Source organism: Thrips palmi, unplaced genomic scaffold (assembly GCF_012932325.1).
Source record: "Thrips palmi isolate BJ-2018 unplaced genomic scaffold, TpBJ-2018v1 HiC_scaffold_18, whole genome shotgun sequence".
Taxonomy (NCBI): domain Eukaryota; kingdom Metazoa; phylum Arthropoda; class Insecta; order Thysanoptera; family Thripidae; genus Thrips; species Thrips palmi.
This window is the reverse complement of record NW_023144627.1, coordinates 4,362,944-4,382,057: the sequence shown is the minus strand read 5'-3', so window position 1 is coordinate 4,382,057 and position 19,114 is coordinate 4,362,944. Positions and strand designations below refer to the sequence as shown.

At 43.8% G+C, this 19,114-nt stretch overlaps 2 protein-coding genes across 2 annotated transcripts; one reads left to right on the top strand and one right to left on the bottom strand.

Annotated features, from left to right (window-relative positions):
* Nucleotides 1–3,256: 3,256 nt before the first annotated feature.
* LOC117644957 (gastrula zinc finger protein XlCGF8.2DB-like) lies at nucleotides 3,257–6,596 on the bottom strand. Its single transcript, XM_034384785.1, has 3 exons — nucleotides 6,347–6,596; nucleotides 5,133–5,197; nucleotides 3,257–5,059 (listed from the first exon to the last, which is right to left on the bottom strand). Exons 1-3 carry the CDS (start codon nucleotides 6,447–6,449, stop codon nucleotides 4,163–4,165), a joined length of 1,065 nt encoding a protein of 354 aa, XP_034240676.1. The 5' UTR covers nucleotides 6,450–6,596; the 3' UTR covers nucleotides 3,257–4,162.
* On the top strand, nucleotides 6,464–14,133 carry LOC117644928. Its single transcript, XM_034384670.1, has 4 exons — nucleotides 6,464–6,603; nucleotides 6,701–6,889; nucleotides 10,866–11,074; nucleotides 12,650–14,133. Exons 2-4 carry the CDS (start codon nucleotides 6,810–6,812, stop codon nucleotides 13,999–14,001), a joined length of 1,641 nt encoding a protein of 546 aa, XP_034240561.1. The 5' UTR covers nucleotides 6,464–6,603; nucleotides 6,701–6,809; the 3' UTR covers nucleotides 14,002–14,133.
* Nucleotides 14,134–19,114: the final 4,981 nt, after the last annotated feature.

Here is a 19,114-nt window from a genome sequence, read left to right as displayed (position 1 = left end):
AAGTTTAATCAAGACATTTTATGACTTGAACAAACACAACATGAGTTTCGAGAGTTCCCGTGCGTCGGTGCGCACCGTGTACTTGATCATGCAGAAACGAATGGCAGAGTCCTTGTCTTTTTCAGCTTTGCATTTTTCCAAGATGCCGATGAGTTTGTTATCGGTGAGTGACGTATCTTTGCTGATGCATTCTTCCAGTGTGTCTAGGCGTCCACTGAAGGCATCTAACGAGATGGAAAAAATGTTGAATAGTAAAACAATTAAACGACAGAAAGGAGCGCCCATACTTTCATTCTCCGTCTCGTATTTTTCCTATTATCAAGCATCTTTCACTTTTACGTTATTCTCGGTTAGGTCAGTACACTGGAAATCGAGGAATGTGACAGATACCACGTTGAAACGATTGACAGAATGACTCGTCCGCGCAGCATATTCCTTTTTTATGTGACGGCCAATTTTAGGCTGATTCACATGAAAACATAAACAAACATATATAGCACGTAACATAAAATTTAACTTTTTGACGAAACTGCATGTGGATAGATACCCTCTAGATATGAGAATTACTCCTGCCGGTAATGCTTCATTCGACGGTAAGAAATCGAGCTTACCTGTGTTGCCACCCGTGCCAAAAATTTCAGGGTGACCCTGCAAGGAGAAAAAGAAAGAAAATGAACGTGTACGAGGTCAGCTGACATCTAAAAACAGTTCGTTATAAGAACAAAAATTCCGGTAAATTAGCAGTAGTACACGTTTCCATAGCACAAAAAAAATGGTGCGTGAACTAGGTTTTTGATCTGCGTCAGTATTAAAAGTGTTAACAGGCACTTGAGAAGTAATTTAAAAAAAAGTGTCAAAATGGAGCCCGCGTTGAGATTTTTGCGCCATAATGATGAAGGAGCGTTATTGCAATTTCTCCGTTCTCTGTGCCAGGTGTGGAATGAGAGGAGGGGGGGAGGAGGAGGAGATTCGGAGGGACTTCGCCCATAAGAATAGGCTCTCCTCCCCCCTCCTGATTCTGTCTCTGGATCCGCCCTTGCATTGTGACTATGTGCAACGTGTCCCTAAAGTCATTTAAGCACGTCTTCAAGCGATAGCCAGGAACGGCGTTTCTAGTTGTATATTGCGTACTAACAATACACTGTTAAAATTGGTTGTTTTAAAACAACAACACAATTACCAACCTCGACAACGCTGTTGTTCATAAACAAGTTTGCTTGTTTTAAAACGACGAATTCGTTGCTAATTATTTTTCTGACTTATGCTGTTTCAAAACAATATTTTGCTGTGTACGAACAACCCGGACAATCTAAGAAGTGATTACTGCGGGTCACTGTGACTTTACTAGGTATGTGACTTCAACGGCAATCAAAATTGATGCAAATAAGGCTGTCTACTGGATTACAACCATCTTGTTGACGAACAACGCAAGTCGTTAGTAAACAACTAAAATCATTTGTAAACAACTTAAATCATTCAGAAAATTAGCAACATATTTACTGCTAAATTACAACATTATTTTTAACAGTGTAGTCCCCGACAAGAAATCCATGGAATACTGTTATTTCATTGCAGCGCGAAGCGAGTCTCTTAGATATACTGAGATACGGCGCTACGCCACAAGACGGATCATCTCTGCGCCTGAGTCCTAATGCTAACGTTGGAACCCTTGGAGAACAGTAGTGAGCCTCCTACACATTAAAGCTTGGCACCGGTTTTCTAGTATTGCGAGGAATTCTGCTTTTTCCTCCGACGACGACGACCCACCCTAACATGCAGTCACCTGAGCAATTGCCACCAGTGCAGCAACGAAAACCAGGAGCTTGAGCATGATGAGGGTGTCGCACCTTCTGCCGTCACTTCTTTGCAGTGATTGAGTCGCCGACGGACGGGAGACCTTCGAGTACGTCAGTTCATTATCGACGTTTGATAGCGTGCCCCGGGAGATAGTACACACTAAATGTCATGATGGGACATTTTTTGTCCCATGGATAAAAAATGGATAAAGGAATTTTAAGCACACTCGACGATGACACAATTTTGTTCCCCCCTGGCGACACATTTTGTGCAACGCCTAATACAAATCTTAATGTCATTAGATTATTTGTCCCACCTGGCAGACATAAAATTGTACCACTGTCGGATGTGCTTAAAATTGCTTCATTAAAAGGGGAGAAAAAGCCCATGATATTTAGTGTGCAAATTACATGAACTGTTAAGGAACCACTGAAAATAGGAAGGCGAGACAATTTTAGGGCACACCGAAAAAATGCCATTCACAAAAGTATGTCGGACCTTTTTTAGGTCATACTTTTGTGAATGGCCTTTTTTCGGTCACACTTTTTATATGGCCAAAAATCGGTCAGATGTCCCACCCTTTGAATCTCAGTGACACCTTGGAAAATCCCTTCGATCTTCGGAAAATTCTGAAACCTCTCTTTTTTGTTACAAAGTACATCTGTATGATAAAGTAAAGAGGCATCGGGGCACATCTTTGAGGATTTTCCAACTTATTTTGAACTTGTCTTCCTTTGATTTTACCAAGTAGTTGTTACGATTGACCAATATCTTCTCAATAACTGTACGTACTACGAAGTTACTTTTTTTGAGCACGGCGAGGCAGGAAATTGAGCACAGGCGTGAAATGTACGGATACGTGTGCCACATACAAAATAAGATGCTGCGGCCACGCACGTCGTACAAGAAGTACATAGTATAATTTAGTGTGTCGTCAATTCATCGAAAATTTTATTGGCCGCGTTCCGTTAATTCTTGTTCGGCCCAGATGCATCAGTCAAAAGGCTTTAACTTCACTGGTAAAACTAAAGCGTAGTATTACCCACTGTTTTCAAGCGTAATCAAGTTACGCTTGAAATCAAGCGTAACAGGCTCATCCGCCAAGATTCCCCCGATCTAAATGCATGGGGGAATTTCTAGTCTATGCTTGATTTCAAGCGTAAAGTCTTCAAGCGTAACTTTATGCTTGACTCAAGCATAGAGTTACGCTTTAGTTTTACCAGTGTTAGTAGAGTCACATAATCACGTTTGTCTTTCAATTCAAACTTTGCAATGTTGAGCATTTTCCACAATATGGCGAATGTATTATTGCCAAGGAAAGTGTGGAACCGGGCTCTCCGTTACGATTTCATCAAGAGTTTTCAATGAAAATTTCTAAAAGGGGTTTTAGCTCAGTCTGATTAGAGGTTGTTTTCAACAGAGTAACAGGGACTTAAGGGTCTTAATAAAACACAACGCATTGGCGATTTGTTGGTTTTTATAAATATGACAAGACTTGAACAGACATTTAATCAAGAAGACTAACGGTGCACTTGGTCTAATTGCTTAACAAACCAAACAAAAAACCAAACCGAAGAAAATGAGAGAAACGACAGAGAAAATAAATTTAACAGATAAGCCGAAATATGCTTGCCTTCCATGCCTTAATTCAGACAACAATCAGCCTGCTTGCAGCCATTGGTATCACACTGACGAACCAACCAAATTTAAGAGAGCGACTACAAACTGCCAAAAAAAGTTGCATCGCAGAATTTTGAATCTAGAATTTTGAATTAAAACGACAAATATATTAGACATCAATTGGAATAGGGAAAAATAATTTAGGTAAATTAGAGGTAGGAGAATTAATTAAAAAAACTCAGGCGTTATCGTATTTACCCCCTTTGTGATGGAGTTTTTGCAGAGTACTAACAACATAAGAAACATAAAAATGTTTCCTACAAAACCAGCAAATCTAGTTCTTAGATATGAAGCAGGTGGATTCTGTCATGACACGCTCAAAATGAGAAATAAGGGTCGATACTCTTTGTTTTAATCAGTCTTAGTTTCAAGAGACTATTTCTGCGACAATGTGATGTCAGTTCATGAAATGTAACGGACCACTTTGAACAAGTTAAAGGAGTGCTTCATATTCACTGCAGAGGCTGCCAACTGCCCAATTTCAGTCCACATGCAGCGAGTTGCCAAAGCTTATTTCAGCTGCAAGCACCATCCTCTGGGGATTGAACAATTGTCAGGAATAAGATCCTGCACTAGTAAAAACAATGATCCATACGTGGACACAGAAGATCAATTAATTCAACAAAGTAAAGCATGTCACCACCTCTGAAAATGGAAAAACTCGCATGACCATACCAGTCTGGGACTAGGCCACCTCCCCAATGTGGTTGCGAACATGCCGACGAAGGTTGCTACTGACACTGAATTTCGCATGGCAGACAGAGCACTCAAAAGGCTTCTCTCCAGTGTGGGTTCGAAGATGGCTGCGAAGGTTGGCTCCATGACCAAACTTCACATTGCAGACGGAGCATTCAAACGGCTTCTCCCCAGTGTGGGTTCGGAGGTGGCTGCGAAGGTTGGCTTCATGACTAAACTTCACGTTGCAGACGGAGCATTCCAACGGCTTCTCTCCAGTGTGGGTTCGAAGATGGCTCCGAAGGGAAGTTCCACGGGTAAGCTTCGCATTACAGAAAGAGCATTCAAAAGGCTTCTCCCCAGTGTGGGTTCGAAGATGGCGACGAAGGTTGGCTTCATGTCTAAACTTCACATTGCAGATGGAGCATTCAAACGGCTTCTCACCAGTGTGGGTTCGAAGATGGCTCCGAAGGGAAGTTCCACGGGTAAGCTTCGCATTACAGATAGAGCATTCAAAAGGCTTCTCACCAGTGTGGGTTCGAAGATGGTTCCGAAGGTGGGTTTCATGTCTGAACTTCACATTGCAGATGGAGCATTCAAACGCCTTCTCACCAGTGTGGGTCCGAACATGGCTCTGAAGGTGGCCCTTCTGACTGAAGCTCTTGCTGCACAGCGCACATTTGAAAGGCTTCTCTCCAGTGTGGGTTCGAACATGGCTCCGAAGGTTGCCCTTCTGACTGAAGCACATGCTGCACAGCGTACACTTGAAAGGTTTCTCCCCAGTGTGCGAGCGAAGGTGCATTTTGAGCGCCGATAAGCTTTGGAACACCTTCGCGCAAACAGTGCATTTGTTGGCCATGGTCGGACCTGGTGAGGATTCGCTCAAAACGACGTGGCTTCCCTTGACCTGGAACAAGAGACTTATGAGACACACGTCGAATCAGTCGAAGCACTGCACGAGTAAGCACGACGGTACAAACCTGCAGTGCACTGGGCAGTTGAGTCTTCTGGCACAGGGGATGCAACTGGCAGGCAGGATCCAAATCTGCAACGAGGAACGCTGTGCGTCAGACAACATTCGCTTGAGAATGTTTGAAGAGTGAAGAAAAGCAAAGAAAGTCTTTTTGCACCGAACGCAAGTGTTTGAACTTCATATAGTAACGTTTAAAATATCCTAACACTTTTAGTCGCAACCTGGGTAGATGCTCAATGAAATTGCTCTTTGTGTCAAGTTTGCATTTAAATTATTAAACATACAAAAGGATTTCGTTGCTTATGGTTTCGACACGGTTTCGTGAAGTGTCAATTTCACATTTGAACCGTGAATAATTTGTGATTACTTCCCACAATCCAAATGAAAACTTGAGTGAAAGAAAGATTTTGGGAGCGTCCAATGAGACGCGACACCGTACACTCTAAATGTCTTACGTAGAAATTTCCCATAAGACGAAGGAAATGGCGCAAACATGGTACGAAGGTGTTTTTTCTTCGTATTCCGAAGGTTTTTCTTAGAATTAAAAAGCTTAAATATTGATTCGTATTATGCTTGCGCCGATTTTACGGTAACATACCAATAATATGGGTCAAATTTCATTGCAGGACATTTAGAGAGTAGCAACAAACCGTTCGCGAAAACACAGACACTGCCCAAAAGTGCGTAACATAAGAAACGGACGGCCCCCAACAACTAATTTACCTACGGCCACATTGTCACAAAGGAAGGAGCATTAATTCAAAACATAACCGTTGCTGCTACAACGAAATTAAAAGGAAGTATTAACGGGCTAAGAGAAAACGTACAGATTTCGAGGTGTCAAAAATAAAGTAAGAGGTAAACAACAACAGTGAAAGTAGAAGCGTCATGTTCGACCATCTTTATCATTCAAAAGTAGTATGTAACGTACTGCCGGCAACATGGCACTAGTTAACTTCCGGTTTGTTTTACCTAAACGGAAAGTCATTACAGGTACGCACCTGAGGACAGGCTGTCCAAAACACCAAAGTTTGAAACCGGAAACACACTTTTCAACGCGTCTTAGAGAGCTAATGCATTTCACCACTAAAATTTGATGAAATTGACCCAATTTCACAAGTAACTTCATCCATCATTGAGACCGTTACGCCGGGAAATGAACTCGTTGAACACGCGTTTCCGGCCGACATGGCGGCTGCCGGTGCAGACCTTCTCTAATACCTGGTTTTGAATGCAGACTTGGCGTCAAGACGAAGACGCTCTTAGATAGGTCCAAGCAGTTCAGTTTCTCGCACGTCCAGCAAGATTGCCCGATGCACGCCATTTCAAAGCGAAACAACACGGCCGGGGTGTGGCCAGTTTCGTACTTCCTAACGCGTCGCTAGGAGCGCTGTACTCCAAGCGGGCCGAGGTGGTGGGGGACAGTTAGAGATCCGAGCAGTGGGCCGAGCCACAAGCCTTCTCGCTGGAAAACCCAGGTGAGGCGAACGCAACGCAACTTACCCAGTGTCCCTACCGCCAGCGCCTGCCGTACACCGTGCACTCACCTTGAGGTTCACCCGTACACTGCGATAGAGAAAGTTGGTTGCCGATCCGACGTCCTCCGTAACGACACGAAGCTCAAATCTTCTGTCGAAGCGTCCAGGAATTCAGCGTCTGCAATCCGGGCGAGGAAACTTTCGTCATGTCCGCCAGGGGCGCTAGGGGCGCTCGCAGGCAGTCAGGCAAGGCCGCTTCCAAGCCGAGCACCGAAGTTACCTCGAGGTAAGTGAGAGTGGTGACTCAGTAGCTAAGTGGACCAGAACTGGTGGGACCCAGCGTACAGTGCACCCATTTTTCAAGTAAATCTTTAACGCGATGCTATGAAATGTATTCTTAAAGTTCCGAGACCGCGAACTTTTCAAATAAGATTTGAAACTATTTGTATTTGTATTATTTACGAACAGTGACGGGGTCAGTTCTTTGAAGGTAAATTGTTTTTCAATTTCCATCCGAACCTACGACACAGCAAAATGGGGATTTGAGTTTCAAATAGTTGAACCCACGTTTATGCTAGCGAAAGAAACGTCTGCTTCACGCCCTGGCGTAACCGGGCAGTTCATCAAGTGCCCCGTGCCCATTCACAGTTTGATGTGCTTTAGAAACACTTAAAGTATTTTATAATGTATGATCTAAAGCGAAAGGAAATGTGTCTACTTTGGCTATTTTTAGGAGAAACAACAAACTGTTTGCCGGGAAATTTCATGCTAGTGAAACATATGTTTTCCGTGACAAAGTCTATTGGAAGCTAAACGTCTTCAGATCACTCCTCCGTAGTGTGTCTCAACAACTTTTCCCTCCTCGTGAGAAAAAAGAGTCAATTCAACATTTATTTTAAAACCAAGTGGAATTTGGAGGCAACTGGTTGACCTATGATCTGGGTAAAGTGTTATTTACTGCTGCGATGAAATTTAGACCGTAAATGTGGTCGAGTTGACTCATATACTTTTTCCACGTGGATATTCTCCAACACTGTTAGGCGTTGAGTCCAATAATTAGGGATATGGATGGAAACTATTCTGAGGCACGATTAGACCATTAAAACTAATTTGGTGATAAGTCAAGGTATTCCCCTCTTCCACTTCCTGGATTTAATATAACGCAGAATTATTTAGTTGTCACTTTCAAATTTTATTGCAATCTCTTCAAACGTCAATAAACGTACTCAAGAAAATGCATTGAATCTAGGGTACTTTCGTAGATCGTGAACCGGAAGCACACAGACGCCATGTTTGCGGAAGTAGACCAAAACTTGACATGGAAAGAGACGATAGTCAAATGAATCGGCCACCGTCGGCCACACTTGAACATTAATAGTCGTTTTATACTCATTTGCAGCGCATATGTGTTTCACGAGCAGTATTTGTACAGCTCTGTTCCTAGTTTTAGATCTGAAGAGAGGTTAGTTTCCGGCCAACATGGCGTCTGCTTGCTTCCGGTTCAGGATCCACGAAAGTACCCTATTGTAACGCGACGTATTGCGATCGAACGTGTGACCCCCACTGTTGGATCCCTCACTCGGCGTGCAATCCATTGGTGGGGTCACACGTTCGGTCTGAGTCCCATTTCACTGGTTTTTTGACAAAGGGGCGTAAGTCCACAAATTGGCAAAATCCACTTTTTTCCAGAAAAGAATTTAAAATTAAATAACAAGCCTTCTGGTTTTTGAAAAATGAAAATATCTCAATTAGTTCAGAAGATAGAGAAGGTGTCCAAAGGGCGTAAGTCCATTGCATTTTTGACAACGGGGCGTAAGTCCACCTGTTTTTTGACAAAGAGGCGTAAGTCCAGGTGGATATTTGACAAAGAGGCGTAAGTCCAGGTGGTATTTTGACAAAGAGGCGTAAGTCCAGGTGGTTTTTTGACAAAGAGGCGTAAGTCCAGGTGGGTTTTTGACAAAGAGGCGTAAGTCCATTGGCCATTCTGACAAAGAGGCGTAAGTCCACAGGCCATTTCGACAAACAGGCGTAAGTCCATGGGTCATTCTGACAAACAGGCGTAAGTCCATAGAGCATTCTGACAATCAGGCGTAAGTCCATGGGCCTTAAGGGGAGGTTCTACTGAAAATCTTACTTTCTTCAAATTGAGTCCCACTTTGTATGTTCATTGTAAATTTAAAGTATTTTACAGTAAATAGTCAAATATGAAGTTTGGAGGGGAATACCTAGCCCCAAATCCAGTCGAAGAGGAATTTTCTGCTATTTCCAGTCGTATCTTGAAAAATTCTCCTGCGCAAAGTTTTTCAACGTAAACTGATGTTCTGGGCATTTTTCACTTTTTTGGTTCATAATTGATAAACCCTGGCATTAGTAACATACTGGGACCATTGCAAAATCATAAGCTGTGTTTTCAACACAGCATGTCACTAAAATTTCAAGAAAATGGTCAAAATCCTGATATTTTAGTGTCTTTTTTTCTGTTAGGCGGTGCCAAAATAAATTTGTTGGGTCTCATGTCTTGGTGATGCCACGCTTTATTGCATGTGTGCCAAAGAAGTGAAAAATGTCTAGAACATCAGTTTACGTTGAAATACTGTGCGTAGGAGAATTTTTTAAGATATTCCTAAAATAGGCTGAAAAAACCTCTTCGACTGGATTTGGAGGAAGGTATTGGGCTCTAAATTTCATGTTTGACTATTAACTATGTAGTACTACACATATGCAAAAAATGTTAACACTAGGGCTCAATTTGAAAAGTGCCATTTTTTCAGTAGAACCTCCCCTTAAGTCGTAAGTCCGTGGCGTTAGTCCACAGACCATCCCAATCAACCAACCACTCATGAGGTCACTGAGTGGTTTGCAACTTGTGAACACTTCCAATCAAATAATAATGACTACAGTGCAAACCTAACTGTCTACTAAGTACACACTTAAAAATTCATGCTTCCAAGTACACATTAACGCATGCTTGGCCAAGTACATACTTACAAATGCATGCTTGCAAGTACACACTAACAAACGCATCCCTGGCGCCGTATAACTCCATCGGTGAAGCATGCGTTTGTAAGTGTGGACTTGCAAGCATGCATTTGTAAGTGTGTACTTAGTAGACAGTTAGGTTTGAAGTGTAACGTTTCCTCTCATCCCAATCGCATCAGGCTTACAATACGTATTTCAGAACGGACTCTAACATCTTTGCGAGGATCATCAGATTTAAAAGAGCCGCATTCTTCCTCACCGGAGTCCGATGAAGATGGTGATTGGCGCATTAATCTTCTGCCGCAGGGGAAAACTTGGACTCATCCATGCTGATAACCTCCGTGTAGCACACTCTGTGTTGGGCCCATGACTTTTAGGCCAAGTGCTGCCTAAGAAGACAAATGCCCCATTCACCATCGTCATCGGACTCTGGTTTCACCACCGTCATCGGACTCAGGTGACGAAGAATGCTGGTCTTTTAGATCTGATACCCCTTGCAATTATTTTATAGTCCGTTTTGAGATGTATTGTTAGCCTAATGGGATTGAGATGAGAGGAACCATTAGTCATTTTTATTTGATTGGAACAGTGTTGACATGTTGCAAACCACTCTGTGACCTCATGAGTGGACATTCGCCATTTTCACCACATTAGCTGTGAACATTCGTAAGTGGTTAATGATAAATCATAACTAGTTTATCGGGATAGTCTGTGGACTTACGCCTGTTTGTCAGAATGCTCTATGGACTTACGCCTGTTTGTCAGAATGGCCTATGGACTTACGCCTCTTTGTCAGAACGGCTAATGGACTTACGCCTCTTTGTCAAGAATCCACCTGGACTTACGCCTCTTTGTCAAAAAACCTCCTGGACTTACGTCTCTTTGTCAAAAATCCACCTGGACTTACGCCTCTTTGTAAAAAAACCACCTGGACTTACGCCTCTTTGTCAAAAATCACACCTCATTTTGAAGGGTTTTTCTAACATTGCAGGAGTTACAGAAGAGTTACACACATGAGATTTTTACCAAAAGATGCACACTTTCTCAAAGAATTTGTCACAAAAATTTGAGTGTTGTGTGGGAATTTATAGATCTTAAGAGCTAAAAACAGTATGTTTTTTGGCCGTCCTGAAAAATTTGGTTTAGTGGACTACGCCTCTTTGTCAAAAAACCAGTGATTTAGCGACTCTGGAGCTCAATACGCGTCCCTGGTTTTGGCCGCCTCCGCCGGTCTTCACTTTGTGCCTGGCGTCCTCACCCGCGCTGCCCGTGCCGTGCCGCAGGATGGCCTCGCTGCCGGATGACCTGCTGCTGCGAGTCTTCGGCTTCCTGGACGACGCCGCGTCGCTGCTGGACCGCGTGCCGCTGGTGTGCCAGCGCTGGCGGCGACTGTCGCGCGACCCTCGCGCCTGGGCGAGCGTCTGCGTGGACGCGCCCCGCTACCGCCGCGACCCGTGGGGCGAGGACAGCGGCAGCACCGACGACTCTTACGGTACGTAAGCAATTGCACTCTCTGCAAACTAAAGTGCGTACATGGTACACTCTTGTATGAGCATTGCTTTCCAAATAATTAAGATACTAGTCAACGAGTTCAAGTGTTGGAACCCTTTAATCTGAAAACTTCCATGCACATTAAGGGGGGACCCTGGTGAAAAAATGGTCAGAATTGCCAAATATAGTATTTTCAAAGTTCATATGTAAATAAGTGCATAGAAGGCTTCGGATTCAACAAGTTGAACACCTTTAAGCTAAGTGGGTAGTTTCTTTATCATTTAGAAAGGAAAACATCAAGATCAGTTGTCGTTGGCTTATACGCTCAACTTCACAACTTTGCTCAGTCGACAAAAAATTTTGCTGTAGAAAGACGTCCTGCGTCCTTGGTTGGCATGTACATGAGTCGTCTTGCATGGACTCCATTCTTTGATTACTTGTCGACAACTCCCAGTGACGGAATCTTGATATCAGCCCTACTTTATTTTACAATCGCAGAAAAGTTTAAATAATAGGCAAAAAAAATCACTTTTTTGACATGTTAAACTTTAAAAACTTGTATCTCAGGACAGAAGTTGAATTTCAAAATTCTGTCTCTCAAATCTCTTTCATACACCTTACGAATAACTCAAAAAAAATTTTCAAGACTTTCCGTCCCAATGAAAGACGCAAGAAGATTTTTCCCCAACGCTCTTAAAATCACTAAAGTGGCACTTTTCTCAGAGACCATTCAACATTTTGGATTGAAGTTTGTTTCGGGAACTGACCATAATAAACGTAATAATTAAGCGAAGTTTCAACTTTCTGGGATTATTTTAAAGCCTACTGTAAAGTTTTTTTAAATACTTGTGTCAGATGTCTCAATTTAGGTGTAAAAGTTCCTCTTTACATAAACTCATACTCAAAGACTAGGGCCCCAACTCCTATTAGTGTCTGAGTTATGGAGGTTTGCGTAAACTTTTAGTCGTTTCTCCCAAATTCTCCTCACAACAAAGGATCAGCTACCCAGTCTTCAGATTCTGGCAATTTTATCTATTTTTGAACAGTAAAAAGATGGCGTTGCCCTTTTTTAAATATCTGCCTTAGTTTTCCTGAAAAACCAAAACGAAGACCAACATAGGTCAAAATCTCACAAATTAGAAGAAAAGTAAAAATAGGCCTGATAAAATGGCTTTTACAGCCTCTTCTCGACTGATATCTTCAAATCTGCCTACGCTGTCTTTTTTCTATGCAAAAATAGATAAAACTATCAAAATCTAACGACTGAGTAGCTCATCCTATGTCGTGAGGAGAATTTGGGAGAAACCACTGAAAGTTTACGAAGACCTCCTCAACTCAGAAATTAATAGGAGTTGATGCCCCCAACTTTGGGAATAAATTCATCGTATAGTGATTGAATTTTAACCACAAGGTAATGTTTGTGTGACAAATGTGTCTAAGACATGCTAGTTTTCAAGGGTTGTTAAAGAAATCAAAATTTTTGTCTTGTTTGGCCAGGCCATCTTTTTCACTGTGAAAGGCGCGAAGGACTACAGTTGCAGCAGCGTGACTTTCACCTCTTCCTTTTTGTTACTAGAGGACGACTCGGATGGCAGCAGCGGCTCGGACGCGAGCAGCGACAGCAACCCCGCGACGCGGATGCAGGCCGCCTTCAAGGAGGCCGCGCGCGCCATCCTGCTGGCCCCCGCGCTGCGGCGCGTCAAGTTCAACTGGAGCCAGGAGGACGCGCACTGCGAGCGCGGCCTGGCCATGCTCACGTCCGCGCTGCGACGCACGCGCGCCGCGGTGCGCGAGGTGGCCTTCCCCGACGCCGAGCACGACAACGTGGGCGGGCTGCACAGCGGGCTGTCCACCACGGCCGCCGACGTCGTGGACGAGCTGCTGCAGTTCCTGCGCGCCGACAAGGAGCACCTGCGCGTGCTGCACCTGGAGAGGGTCCTCAACGCCTCTTCCTTGTTCGACGAGGAGGACGACTGGTGGGGCGTGGACGACGGTGACGACGAGGACGACGACCCCGAGGACGACGACGAGGCCCTGTCCGTCAAGGTCGCCGACACGCTGGCCGAGCTGCAGCAGCTGGAGGAGCTGAGCCTGTACGTGGACGCCAAGCCCAAGTACCAGCCCGGCTTCCTCGGCCACGCCGGCCTGCCCCGGCTGCGGCGCCTCAAGGTGATGCCGCACTACGCGGGCTACAACCCCGACAACGTGGACGGCATGGTGGACTTGGTGAGCGCGCTGCTGGGCGGCGCCGCGCAGACCCTCCGCGTCGTGGACTTGAGCCACGACTTCTACCCGCTGCGGCCCAGGGCCAAGGCGCAGCTGGGCCGCTGCCGGCAGCTGCGGGGCCTGGCCTGCAACCTGGCCGACGTGGGCGTGGTGCGCGGCATGCCGCACCTCCGCGAGCTCGAGCTCCTCGTCAACGACGACGACACCCACTACCTGCACTCGCACAACCTCGCCAACTGGCTGGACCCCGCCCCGGAGCTGCCCGCCCTGCTGCGAGCCAACGTCGACCTCCTGCAGGGCTGCTCGCTGGAGTCCCTGCGCGACCTGCGCGTCCGCGTGGTGTGGTCGCCCGCGTTCCCGAAGGAGGTCTTCGGCCCCCACAAGGCCCTCTTCGTGGAGCTGTTCGGCGCGCTGGCCGCCGCGGCGAGGCACGCCACCGCGCTGCACCTGGACGTCGGCGACCTCGGCAAGCTCCTGCCCGAGGCCTTCGCCCGCACGCTGCAGGCCATGCGAGGGCTGCGGGTCGCGGACCTGGGGAGCTTCCGAGCCGACCTCGTGCCGCACCTCGTGGGACTGGAGCAGCTCAGGGAAGTGTCCGGGTACATCTACTCGCGGGAGGACAAGCAGAAGCGCGTCGACGCCAAAAGCATCCGGGACTTCAAGGCCAAGCGGCCCGATGTAGTCTGCAGGATCAAGGCCTGATTCTCTCCGTGCCGACTTCAACATGTGGCGATAGGGTGTACTGTATTTACAATAGTCGGAGCCCACTAAATTTGATATGCCCATTGTTTTCTGATGCCATCAGCAAACATGGCTCGACAGATTTTACTTCGGATTATTTCGTAATTTTACTATTTTACTTGATTGTTACCTCGTATTTTGAAAGGTACTAGGTCTTTTAATTTATCTCCTCTGCTCTATCTGACAGGCCGGAAGTGTTGATCACACTTAACTTGACTAAGTAATTTTTCTGAAATGAAAATAAAAGTTCCAACTCTTTTCGTTAATGTGAAGTTTCTTTTAATTTACACATGCCTACCTCCCATTTACTCCAAATCCACTGATTTTCCGAATGTAATAATGAACTAATTTAAAAAGCAATAACATTTTTATTGCATTAGTAGCGCCATAAAAAAGTTATTGCATTAAAAGCGCAATAATTATTGTATTGCATTAGCGCATTTATCGCATTATTTGTGTAGTTATCATTTTATCATGCCGAAACTGATAATCTGGGCCCAGACCGGCCAAAACCTAAGGTACTTATTACAATTTTAGTGCGATAATTTTTTTATGGCTGCCACAGATGCGATAATTTGAGGGAATCACACTAGCCTTTTTATCGCAGCAAATTGTATGAAACTTATCACATTAGAAATACCAGTGTATGTCAAACTTTTCACCTCTTTCTTATTTCACGCACTCAGACTAACCCTGACTTACTGAGTTTCTAAACCGCCTGTTTTCTCTTTCAGAACGCACCGTTTCTCTCTTACGAGGTATTATGAAATCATTGAGATGAAAAAAAAAAAGGACTTCTAACCAGTGCCGAGAAGACTCTGCCAATTCACATGTGACAAAGAAAGGGTTTATCTTTTTGAAATGAGGCTTTAATCAGGAAACACAAACATACACATTTTGATCAACGAAAATGATAGTAAATTGGGTCAAATTACGCAGCTAACGTCTAAAATTCAATCATAACAGAACTGGACATACACTAGGGTGGTCCAAAAAAAAATGAAGTTGCTCGGATCGTCCAACGCCGCCCGGATTTGGATTCTACATCGAAAAAAATGAAATACGTGTTTTTTCCTTTTTCGAAAAAATGATTTTTAGGACCTCCTCAAAGCCCTCAAAGTTTTTAACAGTGCTATTAATAGGAAGAAAATCGTAACTTGGTCATTTTTTGACCGATTTTCAAAAACGATACGGGGATTTGTTCGTTTTTGAATGCTTATTACGAAAAAAATATGCCCAACCCTCTTTTTGGTTTGCCTAACTTTAAGGGGCAAAAAATGACTAAATTTCGGCCCAAATTGGCAAGAGTTTCAGTTTGTAGGCCGCTACAGCCACTCCAAGTCCACCCTGTCAGCATGGCGGGGTGCCCCCACCACGAGGCAAGCCCCATGAACAGAAATGAGATGCCGAGTGCAATTTGCCTACCTCACAGGGGCATCAAATTGTGGATTTTTTCGAAAATCTTTCAATAGTGGTGTCTCTTGGGGCCGCTGGGCACTCAGATGGGCACCCTTTCTCCCGGTTCGTTACCCGCACTACGTGATAAGAACAAACAATAGGAATTGACTGTTGAGCACCTGATGCCTACCTCTCAGGACCAGAAAAACGTGAAACTTCAGAAAATTCCTTCATTTTGATGGCTTTTCTTGTGGCCTTGCGTGGTTGCGGTTCCTCGCGTCAGCAACGTCCATTCCTATTGTTTGTTCATATCACGTAGTGCGGGTACCGAACCGGGTGAAAGGGTGCCCATCTGAGTGCCCAGAGGCCCCAAGAGACACCACTATTGATAGATTTTCGAAAAAAATCCACAATTTGATGCCCCTGTGAGGTAGGCAAATTGCACTCGGCATCTCATTTCTGTTCATGGGGCTTGCCTAGTGGTGGGGGCACCCCGCCATGCTGACAGGGTGGACTTGGAGTGGCTGTAGCGGCCTACAAACTGAAACTCTTGCCAATTTGGGCCGAAATTTAGTCATTTTTTGCCCCTGAAAGTTAGGCAAACCAAAACGAGGGTTGGGCATATTTTTTTCGTAATAAGCATTCAAAAACGAACAAATCCTCGTATCGTTTTTGAAAATCGGTCAAAAAATGACCAAGTTACGATTTTCTTCCTATTAATAGCACTGTTAAAAACTTTGAGGGCTTTGAGGAGGTCCTAAAAATCATTTTTTCGAAAAAGGAAAATACACGTATTTCATTTTTTTCGATGTAGAATCCAAATCCGGGCGGCGTTGGACGATCCGAGCAACTTCATTTTTTTTTGGACCACCCTAACATACACAGTAAGGCTGAAATCTGGCTGTCACGCGTGTCCTTCGGCAGACTCTATTTCAGCCTGTTCGCAGCCACCGCAGTAGAAACAACTACCCGAGAATCTACCATCGTTTGGCCCGCAACAACCACAGGCTGCCAAAATCAATTACTCAAAAAAAAAAAAATGCTTGAATGTAACATAAAAGTTCACTCTACTGTCATCATTTTAACCTCCTTCACTCTCTATTTGACTATTAGTTCAGCAATAACGTAAAAAAATATTGAAGTCAAGATAAGGATACAAACACTAACAAATTACACGTTACAAGCCATGACGCTAGCAAAACATAGAACTTCGTCGCAATTACATCTTTCAATTCAGCGATTAGCCAATAGATATTCTACTTGTCACAGTACTTTAAAAAAGCGCCGTTTTAAGGGGAGGTTCTGGTGAAAATCTTGCCATTTTCCAAATGGATCCTACAGTCATAATTTGTTTGGAATATAAAATTTTTCATTGAGGAGACTTAAATTTGACTTTTGAAGGCACATGCCATGCTGTAAACCCAGTCGAAGAGTCTTTTTGAGCCTATTTTGGCTGTATCTTAAAAAATATCCTTGCGCATACTATTTTGTCGTAAAAGGTTGTTCTTGACATTTTTCACTTCTTCGACTCATTTTCAAAAGATACCGGCATGCAGAGCTCAAAACTTCCATCATATTATTAGTTATTAGCTTTTAAAGCTGAAAAGTCCCTAAAATTTGACTATTTTGTACATTTTTGATCAATTATATTGAAATGCTTGGTAAGAAAGCTTGCGAATAAAAATGCAATTGACATTTTGAGATGTGCATGCCGGCATTTTTAAAAAATGAATCGAAGAAGTGAAAAATGTCTAAGCCAACCTTTTACGACAAAATAGTATGCGCAAGAAGATTTTTAAAGTTATAGCCTAAATGGGAGAAAAAGGCTCTGCGACTGGGTTCAGGGCATGGAATGTGCCTCCCCAATGAAAATTTTTAATAAATACTTGATAAGACATCAAATTTTTAACAAATTTTCAGAGTGGGACCTATTTAGGAGAAAATAGCATTTTCACCAGAACCTCCCCTTAAAAAAGTTGCGGACCTCTAAATACAGATTGGTGATGTCTGTTCATTTGAGCAATCTGCTAGACTGCTCCAGAATAACTAGTTTTAGCTTCAAATACAGAAAATCGTCGAGGTCGCTTTCAGCCGCTAGTTAGATACCTCCAGGAACGACCCCTTAATTTCACGGAACTTGACTTAGATAAGGGGACAAAACCTTTGAAAAACACGAAAAACTACCAAACATACGGGGCATTCCAGACCCAATTAGCAGGCCGCGTAGGTGACCACTGCCGATTTCGTTCCTTTTGTGGTCAAATGTTACCTACCACTAGAGTAAGATGACCCTAAATTTTTAAGGTCGAAATATGAATACTTCAGGAGATATCGCAATTTGAAATTTTCTCTGAAATTTCTTTTAGTGGTTCTGAACAAAGTGTCAACTTTTGCGCGAATCCCTCCTGCTTCTTAAATTTTTGACTCAGAAGGTCGAGATCACTGCTCCTTACGTAAAATTCATCAAGGAATCAGAATCCGTCGCCAAAAAGCACCTACGATCGAGTTTAGAGGTCAAAAAGTGGCCTCAAACACAAAATTTTGTTATTTTTGTGCCTAATTTCAAGGCAAAAATGTAAAGGGAAGCGGGTCTAAACATAAACTTCCCAATAGTGGAAAATGTTCCTTTAGACTCCCTCTAAACAGCTGCGGCTCGAAAAAGATGGTTATAGGTCAAGATCAGGCAACACAGCCTTAAAATTAGAGAGCGAATTTCAATGAATTTAATAAATTATGTTAGCAGTAGGGTGCGTCGATACAGACGTATTTTTGACTACGACTCTTTGTAAGCGCTCTATGTTGATGATTTTTTGGTGCTGATTCCAAAACTGACCTCGGTACTACGATGGGACAACTTCTTCATGTCCCTATTGGGTGTTAAGTGCCAAAAAACGGAGAGTTTCAAGACTTTTTCTTGGTTTTTGGTCCCGCACACCATCCCAAACTGTCGGGGCGACTGTTGCATGGTCTGTTGGACATCACGTCCACAAAAGACAACTCTTGCAGTGTGGCTGGGCTATCGGACACCTTCCATGTAAGTTCCAGACGTCAATTTTTATGCTATTCTTACTAATTTCTTCGTTATTCTGCCGTAGCTTCACTGTATTTTGACAGGGGTGTTATGTAACCAAATAAAGCAATTTGGCACTGCGACCTTGAGACTCGTGTCAATAGAGCATTCTAGTCGTCCAAGATCGAAGAAGTAGAAGAAGAACAAATCTGGAACTCGCGTCGGCAACAAACTTTGCAGACTCCTGCTATTGGACTGGATTTAGAGATGTCCGAGGCGTATATTCTCCAATGCACTTTCGTCTGTTTCAAATACTTTTTAACCCAGGAATTGAGGATATTTGTGGATATTTCTCCTTGAAACCGGGCTCGCCTTGTACTTTCTTCCTTCCCGCCTTCCGGTTTTGTTCTTCTTTTCGTTTTTCAATCGCCAACGACTAGAATGCTGTATTTAAAAGTAAAAGGGAGTTTCTTAAAGGAGTAGAAACACCTTTCCAAGGTAACGTAAGACCTGCAGGCCCAATGCAGGCCCATATAGTTATCACCTGGCGCGCAGCAAGAGCGGCTGGGGCCTTTCGGGGAATTTCTGCCACTGTAATTCAAAGGGTGAGACATCGCACCAATTTTTGGCGGAACAAAATGTATCACCGAAAAAGGGTGATACTAA

Bases quoted from the DNA above. Each gene is read 5' to 3' on its own strand.
- LOC117644957 (XM_034384785.1), bottom strand. From the start codon at position 6,449: ATGGCGTGCATCGGGCAATCTTGCTGGACGTGCGAGAAACTGAACTGC. The intron at 5,198-6,346 runs GTATTAGAGAAG...TCCTCGTTGCAG, and splicing joins AAGTCTGCATTCAAAACCAG to ATTTGGATCCTGCCTGCCAG. The intron at 5,060-5,132 runs GTTTGTACCGTC...CTCTTGTTCCAG, and splicing joins AACTGCCCAGTGCACTGCAG to GTCAAGGGAAGCCACGTCGT.
- LOC117644928 (XM_034384670.1), top strand. From the start codon at position 6,810: ATGTCCGCCAGGGGCGCTAGGGGCGCTCGCAGGCAGTCAGGCAAGGCC. The intron at 6,890-10,865 runs GTAAGTGAGAGT...GCCGTGCCGCAG, and splicing joins AGCACCGAAGTTACCTCGAG to GATGGCCTCGCTGCCGGATG. The intron at 11,075-12,649 runs GTACGTAAGCAA...TTTTGTTACTAG, and splicing joins CAGCACCGACGACTCTTACG to AGGACGACTCGGATGGCAGC.